General features: G+C 41.4%; 1 protein-coding gene across 4 annotated transcripts in view; it reads left to right on the top strand.

The window, feature by feature from the left end:
* The window catches only part of STXBP5L (syntaxin binding protein 5L), a 60,762-nt gene that overhangs the window by 38,753 nt on the left and 11,425 nt on the right, over positions 1–10,584 (top strand). For 3 of the 4 annotated variants that reach the window (XM_081893835.1, XM_081893837.1, XM_081893834.1), the window contains 3 exons: positions 933–1,058; positions 2,328–2,479; positions 5,548–5,619. In XM_081893835.1, coding sequence (XP_081749961.1) covers positions 933–1,058; positions 2,328–2,479; positions 5,548–5,619 — 350 coding nt within the window. The remainder of the gene's footprint in view (positions 1–932; positions 1,059–2,327; positions 2,480–5,547; positions 5,620–10,584) is intronic. The other variant, XM_081893836.1, reaches the window with a different exon arrangement.

The raw sequence follows: 10,584 nt of genomic DNA, 5'->3' as shown, positions 1-10,584 counted from the left end.
GATAGCTCAGTTGGTAGATCATGAGACTTAAATTTGGGGTTGTGAGTTTGAGCCCCCTGTTGGGGAAAAGATTCCTTTGTTGCAGTGGGTTGGACTAGATGACCCTTGTGATCCCTTCCAACTCTACAGTTCTATAGGCATAGAAGAGGAAGGGTGAAAAGGCAGCACCAGGAACACACTTAAGAACTGAATTCCCTCTCCACAGAGGCCCGTTTGGCACCCACATTGCATAGTTTTCTTTACATGCTGAAGACGCACCTCTTTGCCCTGGCCTTTGATACATTAGATATGTATTTTATGACCCACCCTATTCTGTTCATTGAAATCTCTTTTAGTTTTTTCTAAATTACTATATTTATAAACAGGTGTAACCTCATGCTGAAGGGAGGGTGAGAAACCAAATCATAACAACAACAACAACAACCAATGAAAGCAGGGTTGCCATAGTTCAAAGAGTGAAAATCCAGACAGAAAATTTGTTGAGCTTTCTCTTTTTTTTGGAGGAAAATTGCAAAGAAAATGGACGTTTCTGAGGAAAATCGGCAAAAAATACACTGCCAACATGGGTTGCCATACATCCAGATTTTCCCAGACATTTCGCCTATTTCTGTCTGTCCACTGCTTGCAGCTGCAGTATTCCAGATATGTCCAGGACATTCCGGATGTTTGCCAACCCTAAATGAGAGTAGAGGTAATGCAACGGGACGTTCTCTCCAAGTAGTTTTTACAGTTCTGTCTTCTGGTATAGCTTGGTCATTCTGTTCAGGGAAGTTTTTAATGTGTGATATTTTAGTGTATTTTTGATTTCTATGAAAGCCGCCCAGAGTGGCTGGGGAAACCCTTCCAGATGGGCAGGGTACAAATAATAAATTATTATTATTATTAATATTATTAATATTATTATTATTCACAGTTTGTTCTTTTGCTCTTAGTGTTAAGACCCGTGCTGTGAGGATGCCTCCTGGTTACCAAGCGGTCCTTGTTATTCAGTTGGTGTGCGCTGATGGCGACTCCCCCCAACAGATAACCAGCCTAGCAGCAAACTCCGCATACGGCTTGTAAGTTGAAATATACTCAGAGTCCTGTAGTGATTTCATGCTCTTTATTGCAGCTTGTAAAACAGTGATTTGATTGCCCCCCAGACATCAGGCTTTTATTTACACAATGAGTCCCGTCTGATTGGCTGATTCTGCTTCCCTCCTGAAGCCTGATTGGTCTTTTCCTGCAGGCCAATCAATTGTTGCATTCTATGATCCTACCAGCCTAATAGGCTGATTAACTTCCTCCTGGAGCCTGAATGGTCTTCTCCTGCAAGCCAATCAGTTGTTGCATTCTAGGATCTTACTTGCCTATTGTTCTAGGATCCAAGCTTAGTACATTACGTAAGTTAACCCAAAATATTTTAATTTTCTTCAGGAGATCATGTTTCTGCCAGTGTTGCTTGCACGACTTTGCACTGCAGCGTGTCCTTTGGTGCTAAAGAGCTTGTTTTTCCAGGGGGGGGGGAGCAGCAGCAGGAGAATAGCAAAACTGCTCAGACACATGCCTTCTAGGCACATGGCAAGCATAAGTGTTTCTGAGTCCTAACTATCTACAGAATTATCCTTGGTTTGGTTACTAACTGAGTGGTGCCTGCTGCTGTTTTTCCAACAATCAAGCCCCATTGCTCCCAGAGAGTGTGTGGTTTGTGTGGTGGCAAGAAGACCCGCATGTCAGCCACAGCAGGCTGTAAGTGGCCAGATGACTTCCTCTGGAGTGTTATAAAAGGAGAACATTTTTCTTTAAAAAGTCTATCAGAGGCAGCACTAGAGCACCCTAAAGCAGGCTAAAGTAGACATGATTTGATCTGGGTCATGAACTGCCTGGATTAAATCAGGTGAGTCCACTTTGGAATCCGAGCTCTGTGGAATTTTCATCCCTAAGGACAATGCAGCCTCATGAGGTGGGAGAGATGAGTTTCTCTTGTGCTGGAGCTTCCAGTGCATTGAGGACATCCAAGGGTGGTTCTGAGGACAATCCCATCACCCAGCTCTTCTGTAGCTCCATGGCCTCAGTCCCTGAGCCGGAAAACTGGAATCCAGGCTCATGGCAAGCTGTGTATTGTATGTATGAAATGCATGACCAGGGTGAACAGACGTGTTTCAGCGTCAATTGAATGAGAGTTGGAGTGGTATTTCCACATCGCAAGAAGCATTTGTTTGGGGCTGGGCGTAAATGGAATGAAGAGTCATGCATAACCCAACTTCTTCCTTTAACTGTGGCTGGATCATTGCTTGAAGCAGATAATACCAGAGCACAGTGTCCTTGAAGAATGTTTCTTTCCACAGAGTTGCCTTTGGAAACTGCAATGGTTTGGCTGTTGTGGATTTTATGCAGAAGACCACACTGCTGAGCATGGGGAGTCTGGAGCTCTATGGGTCAAGTGATCCTTATCAGCGCCAGCCTCGTTCTCCGCGCAGAAGCAAGCAGTTTACTGCAGGTAGGAAATGAAATGTATTAGGAAGAACTTGGACAGCATTTTTTCTTGTTGCCTGCAGTTTTTGGAATGGGTTAAAAATGCATGTGTGCTAGTTGAGAGAAAGAAAGCTCATAACCACATGAAAAGCACCGGACAGACTGCTTGTCATGTACTGATATTATTATTATTATTATTATTATTATTATTATTATTATTATTATATTTTACCCACCCTTCACCCTTAGGTTGTGTAGTGGGTTACAACAATTTAAAACATGACATGAAAATTATTATTTTTAAAGAACTCCTTCTCTGAGGGCAGTGGAGCTGTGAAGAAGGCCCTCTCTGCCAATCTTAACACCTGAGACGATCTGTAAAGAAGGATGCAGCCTAAGCCATTTAGAGCTTTAAATGTTAACATGAGCATCTTAAATTGGACCCAGAAACAAAATGGCAACCAGTGCAGCTGGTTTTAAAGCAGGGGTTACATGAGATATAAATAAAATCCCAGCTAGTAATCAAATACCTAAAGGGCTGTCTTGTAGAAGATGGAGCAAGCTTGTTTTCTCTGGAGGGTGGGATCCGAGCCAATGGATTCAAGTTACAAGAAAGGAGATTCTGACTAAACATCAGGAAGAACTTTCTGGTAGTAAGAGGTGTTCAACAGTGGAACTGACTTCCTCAAAAGCTGGTGGACTCTTCTTCATTCAAGTTTATTAAGCTGAGGTTGGGTGGCAGTCTGTCATAGATGCTTTAGTTGAGGCTCCCTCATTGCAAGGGTTTGAACTAGCTCACCCTCAGGGTCCCTTCTAACTCTACAATTCTATGATTAAGAAGTTCAGAACAGACAACTTTCATGCTGAGCTACGTTGTGCTCTTGGTTAGCATTTTGATTCATCCCCTTGTTAAATCCTTCAGAAAGCTAAGAAATGTTTAATTTGCATTCTGCCTTTATTATCTTTTAAAACATTAGTTGAGGCAAATGAAACAAACTCTGAGCATCTAATCATCAGTACCTAAGTGCAGCAGTATGAAGATCACAAATTTCAGATATAGTATCACACTAGATAGAGTTTTCTGAAGCTCTGCATAGAGCTTACTCTTTTGAATCCAGTATTTGTTTACTTTTGTTTTATCTTGTTTGAAATCCACTCTTCAGCAAAGTTTACAGGATAGTTGCTGACAGGGAGAGAATATTGTATTTTGGATGCTTTGAAAAATAAAAATTAATTTGTTTTAGACAACTACATAATAAATATTTCTTTCAAGGTTGGACTCAAGCTATGATTTGGTTGAAAGCCTCCACTGCTTGTAGTCTAGGAGTGAGGTTTTTAAACAGTTATACTGCTGAATAGGACAAACACAAGAGACCCAACAGCTTCGCAGGTAAACACATACCCATTGGTGGATGGGATGAGGCAGAAGTAGGCGGCCCATACTCATGCAGCCAAAACACATCCATACATTCTTTTGCACAAACATGTGGAGAGTATGGAGATAAGTCAACATCCCCAATTCCCCCCCCCCCCAGCTTTCCAGGGTGGAAGGATCAGTTCTCTCTCTCTCTCTTTTCAGTTTTCCAAATCTCTGCAGCAGTTTGCATTTACTTATTTAATTGTTTAAAAAAAAACTTCTGAAAAGTCATCAGCATTTTAGGGTGAATTACTCATTTGTAGCACACACTTTTTGCAAGCCGTTCCCCCCCCCCCCAAACATAAGGCATTTTTTATGTTATGTTCAACAGAGTGTTCATTCTTATGCACATTTCCCCCTAATATATTCAGTTTTGTAAATCTTGTTTGGTTGGAGAATTGGGTTACAAATTATGGAGAAGTGTGAATTTTGAAGGATGGTGGTGTTTTGGTTCTCATATTGTTCAGGAAAGTGGGTTTGATTCATCTTTGAATGCAACTGAATTGAACTGCTCCCCCATCTTTGTCTTGTGCTCCAAGAGGACTATCCACATACTTCAGGAGTTACCTAATGACTAAAGCACATCCTTTCTGTTTTTCCATTGGTCAGTAAGCATTTTCTCACTGACCTAATTGGGAGCAGATTGGTTTTTCAATTGGTAGAAAGTTCAGAGGACACCTTAAGTCTGTTCTCCAAATACTATTTCTCTTCATAAATATACTATAAGCTCAGAGCAAACACACATGATGATGGCAATCCATCTTTAAATCTCCCTGACACCTATTTGAACCTTAAAAGCAGCTGGGGGTGGAGCAGAATTTGGGTTTGTCTCCTGAACCTGAGGAAGGAGAGATTTAATCCCCAATCCCCAAGTCATTTCCTTGCTGGAAATTGCTCACTTGAAATAAGCCACGGTGCAGCAATTATTTTCTGTCTTCCTCCTCCTCCTCCCCTCCAGCAAAGGCTAGTGCCAGCTTCAGGGGCTCATTTCCATTGGGAAATGGTGTGGAGCAAAGGGTTTAACCCTGCACAAGTATCACAACCCTGGTGCCAATCCATGACTGCTTACAAAGCTAGCAAGAAAGCTGAGTGATCAGTTATGGATATTGTGGGTCATGCTTGGTCCTCAGGATCAGTTTTCAGCGGCACAAGGATGCAAACTTGGCATAACAGACAGGTGGGCTGACCAAGGTGCAAAGGAGAATCCAAGAATAAATGAAGCAACCTTAAATCTCCCAGGTGAAGTCAGATGTCATAGTTTTGTTTCTTTTTGGCACTTACATCCTACGTGGTCAACAAACTCCACTGGACAGTTTCTACTACAGCTTACCTGGTGAAACTTTAGAGCAGCAATTAAGCTACTGGAAAAAAAGGATGAAATGAATTTTGGAACAGCAAAACTCTCTAAGCCTTTCAGAAATGGCTTTTTTAAAAAAGACATTACATACTTGCACTCTCTTTTACTGGCTCTCCAGTATCCATCCCACATTTTTTAGTTCTTAAATTAATTTATTTGGTGTGTCTTCTGACTCAGAGGGGCCTGTGAAGACAGGTGTGAAGGTTCCTTCACCTGGGCTTATGTAGATGCTCTCATCATTTCCTTTCACTTTGGACTGTTTTTTCCCCACTCTTTCCTCTGCCTGCTGCTGCTGCTGATATTCTGGCATGTTCCCAAGACAACTTTTGCATGCGTGGCCTGTCTAACTTTTATCCTGATTTAACGAAACGGATCCGTACTTCCTATCAGAGTAAGTTCTCCAAAGAATAGGACAAGTGCTTTGTCAGGTGTTGGTGTTTGACTGACTCAGATGTGTTTCCATCCAACATGCATGCCATTTCCTCCTTTTTGGAGGACGCATGAAACATGCCTTGTTATACAGTGGTACCTTGGTTCTCAAACTTAATCCGTTCTGGAAGTCTGTTCCAAAACCAAGGTGCGTTTTCCCATAGAAAGTAATGCAAAATGGATTAATCCATTCCAGACTTTTAAAAACAACCCCTAAAACAGCAAATTAACATGAATTTTACTGTTTAACAAGACCATTGATCCATAAAATGAAAGCAATAAAGGATGTACTTCAGTCACAGAGTCGATCAGTCAGTAGCTGAACTGGGTTCCACACAGTCACAAAAACGCAAAATAGCAAAAACAGACAGACCTCAGCGTAACACTCAAAACCGAAATGTAACACTCAAATCGGAAGCGTAGCATTCAAAACAGAGCACGTTCGGTTTCTTAAAAAAGTTCTCAAACCAGAACACTTACTTCTGGGTTTGTAGTGTTTGGGTTCCAAGTTGTATGAGTACCAAGGCGTTTGAGAACCAAGGTCCCACTGTAGTAGTAATTGTAACTGTACCATCTCTAGATCTGATGATGATTCTAGTTGAAATGGTGATAAAATTTAGTAGAAATGGTTTTAATTCTCATTCATTTATTTGCTTCATGAAATTTGCACGTTTGGTTGCAAAAAACCCCACCTCATAGTGCTTCACCCAAAGAAAATTGCTAGAAGAGCAATGGATTTTCTACTGAGGTTTTCGCGGATGGTGACAAAAGCTGTGGAGACTGGGCACTTGCGAGAGCCTTTGTAGACTGCCTCTTTAGGCTGGGCATTTGCAAGTGTCCTGGGTGTGTTGCTGCATAAAGTGTGGAACCATCTTCAATATTTCTGCAGTATGCATGTGTGTGTGAACATATGTCTCAGAAACCCTGGCCCAACGAGGGTTGCAAGACATACGTAAATGGATGTTTAAATATGTGTGCATGTTTGTCACCCCATCCCCGCTCTGTTTTTCTTTCCCTTCTTCCAAATCAGTGGCAAACCCTAGTTTGCTGTTGCATGTAAGTGGGGCAACCTACCACAGTACAGAACACACAGCAATCAAATTTGTTTCTGCATGAAGTACGAATCTGTCTTCAGTACTTTTGGCAACTGAAGAGAAGCATAATGCTCTTTGTGCGTTAAAATCTGTATTTATATATTTTAAAAAATGATATGCATTTGAAGGGAAGTTGAGAGGTTAGTACTTTGTGCAGATGTACCACATTTTGGGCACATGAACCACCGTCTTCTTCAAATCAATACCAAGAGAAGCCGTGCTTGTACAGCACTGGTTTGCAAGCCATTGTGTCAATATCACATCCTCTCTCATCAGGACAAAGTTGTCACAGTAGGAGCATTTTTCTGGCTAACGGGGGGCTTTGGGGGGATGGGGAAGGACTGCAGCATGGCAGGAAATGGTTGAATGTTCCTTCGCTGAGCACTGCAGTCCCAGTGAAAATTAGTGAGTCCCGCATACATACACCCCTTGGCATTCACTTAAGAGCACTCTTTCACCACACCAGCCTTGCTGCCATCTTGTACCTCCCCGTCTTCATCCTGGTAGGCAGCAACAATGGATGGGTGGAGATCAGGTGAGCCCCTGCTCTCTTGTCACTGGTGTCTCGTCTAGTTCGTCTCTTGACTCGTCGGAATGGATTAGTTTTAACGTGAATACTTGGTTGTAGCCTTCTCGGGGCTTGCCAGAAATTCTTGAAACCTTAAATATATACATTCAAAAGTCGTTTCTCCTACTGAAAGTATTAATCTGCAGAAATACTGTACTAGGGATATTTAGGGAAATTTAGTTTTTGCTTCTGAAATTATTTTCTCTGCATACCTTAGGTGGAAGCATACATCCTTGCTGAAAGAGATATGAGAGGCACCTAACTTTGTCTTAGTGACTTGAACAGTGCTTTCTGAGATAAGCTTAGTGTTGCAAGGCTTGCTTAATAGTTGAAACGTAGCTTGTTGCATACTGTTGTTCACCAAGGTTTGTACTGTTGTACCTTGGATTACTTGGTCGAAGCAAGCATGTAAAAAGCAGAGTAGTTGCTCTCTTGGTGAGCCAGGCTGAACTGTTAAATATTCTGAGCACAGTCTAGTTCCCTTAGAATTGCTACACACCAAGACAACGGGAAAAAGAGAGGAGATAAGAGGAAACCTTGGACCGTATGTGTATTCTTAGATATCCTAACAAGGCCGCTTCTTATTTACTTTAGAGATCCTTTTTTAGAGATCCTTTTTTGTTAGCACTGTTTTAGTTTATGTTTTGTTGATATGGAATTCATCAAAAAAATGAATCAAATCAAATTTTTTAAAAAGAATAGTATCAGGTATCCAAAGTGGGATATATATAAAAAAGAATTGCTAGACACTGAGGAAGATCCTAACATCCAGCTGAAGGAATAATAGAAGGAATTGTCACAGTGTCTGCTAGTAATTTCAGGCATGCTTGCATTCTTTGAAATTACTATTTTGGTGTTTCTGTTGAAATGTATACAGTGTTTCTGTATGGAAATAGCTGTTTGTTTAAATATTCCCCCCATGCGTGAAATTAATTACTATTGTTAGTAGTTAAGTGGTGGTTCAATGCCAACAAAAGTAACTAATCTCCCTTTGTAGGAGCGTCCTTTCAGAAGGTAGCTGCAATTACCACTCAGCTACATGAAAAACAGTTTAACTTAGTTGTTTAGCTCTGACATAATGTTCATGTTTACTCAGAAGTCTGTTGCACATGTTTAGTAGACCTCACTCAGTAGTAAGGATGCTTAGGATTTTAACCTAACTCCTGATTATGATAGTGCTGATACCTCCTTTATAACAGCTTCCGTGAAATTATATGCAGAAAATAAGTTACTATTGAAAATAACTTCTTCATGAAATGGCTGTAGAAATTTCTGTTTTTCTTTAGCTGCCGAAATCAGGGGAGAACTGGCTTATAGACTGGGTAACTCCAGGCTGGTCGCATGGGGCTATTGTCCAAGAGTCAAATCCTATAGCTCCTACCCTCGTCTTTTAACCACATTCATTTAGGACTGATCTCTCTATCCCATATCAAAAGACTCGAGGGTTTCATTTAGAGTATCAAATGCAACTGTAAAAATAGTCTTTCTGCAGTTATTACCAGGGATCCATAGGACAGGAGCACACCGCCAAGAATTAATGGTCTTGTTAACTTTAATGGACTGTGTGTTTTGCCCGTGACTCAAATATTCCAAAAGTGGCTCAAGTTATTCCCTTCTCTCCAATGGCTATCTGGTGAATTTCTGGCTGGCTTCATGCCCACTCTCTTTATATTTAATTTTGTACACCTGCAGCTAATTAATTTTGCCTGGTGCCTAATCCCATGACAGGGATCACATTGGTAACAAATGGTGGAGATGAATAAGGGTAATAGCTTCTAGAGAAAAGAGCACATCATTTAGTCATTTAATTTATGGGACTCCTCACTGAATAATTTATCTAGCCATTGTGCAAATAAATAACATTTAGGAATGCATGAATCCCATAGCCTTTGTTTTCAACAGTTAGGAGATTTTGAAAGTTCCTAACAAGCATGGTTAAAAGAGAGAGGCTGTGCAGAGTTAGTAACCACGTCTAGTTTTCAAACAGCTAAAATTAGCAATAAAGACTTAAATGTCTGAGGGGATTGAAACAGAGCTTAATTTGTACTAGGCACAGCTGCAGAATTCCTCTGCTTTCATTATACCAAGAGGAAATAAGAAATTGAAGAATAGGAAATTGAAGATTTTTTCCCAAGTATGTGCAGATTCCTTTTAATACACCAGTTCCCACATACCAGGCTTTACGATTTAGTTTACAGAATTACAAGGTGTCTGAACTTCTATTTCAACCGTTTGCAGACGGCAATGGTTCATGGCATTACGGATTCTCATCAAGAGAGGTGCAGCCCATGTATCCCTTCAAACTCTGTCATTATGCAACCAATCCTCAGGTTCCCAGACAGCTAACCTCTCTAGGGGGCTGTAGCAGAAAAATGCAGTTTTGTTGTCTGAGCAATCAATTTGCCTTGCTTGCCGGAAACACTTTGCTAGATTGTGACTTTCAGAGTCATGAAGTCCATGCTGCTGAGTGGAGTGAAAGACGTTTGGAACCATGGATCACCCTCACCTCTAGGTGATGCTTTTGGACTTATTGTGGCATTTTTCTCATGAGATCAGGGGAAGTGACGGGTGGCATGTAGAGAATGCCTTGTTGAAGTCTGAAAAGTGCCCCAGCTGACATTCACGGGAATGTCGGATTTGACATGAATGATGTGCTGTGAGAAGTGAGGCTGCATTTTCAGAAACTGAGAGCTTTGCTTTCATGAGAGTCTTAACTCCATTCACTTTCATCCACATCTCAAACATCTAGAAAGCCATTTCAATTTTGGATAGCTCAGTTGGATAGAGAGAGTGTGGTGTTAATAACACCAAGGTGCCACAGGCAGTGTTAGAAACCGAGACATGGAAGCCAGGAGCTAAATGGCAGCTTAGACCGAGGTTATGGGCGCAACAACGGAATGTCTAGGTGTGCTTTTTTATAACAAGAATACAAAGCTGAAAATGAATGAGCTGCAGCTAAAATATTATGTTCACTTTTCACATGGTCTAGTGCTTCCCCTGCCCACCCCCCTAATATTCTTAAGAGGGTCTCTTCTCCGGTCTTAAGAGAGTAGCTGGCAGTAGGGAGGCAGGAAAAGGTCCTCCTTTCCTTCCACTCTGCAGTTTTAATCTGAAATCTTGGGCGCAGTACTGCACCCAGAGCCTGGAAGCTGCTTGCGTTAATGAAATTCCCTGTTGCAAAATGCGCCTGGAACAATGGGAGTTTCGAACGCTGGTGAAAGGTTTGATCCCTGTATGGGGCAGCTGCATATTCCTGCACTGCAGG

Source organism: Podarcis melisellensis (genome assembly GCF_964234715.1).
Source record: "Podarcis melisellensis genome assembly, chromosome: 17".
Taxonomy (NCBI): domain Eukaryota; kingdom Metazoa; phylum Chordata; class Lepidosauria; order Squamata; family Lacertidae; genus Podarcis; species Podarcis melisellensis.
The sequence above is the reverse complement of the archived record's forward strand: the minus strand, read 5'-3'. Positions and strand labels throughout refer to the sequence as shown.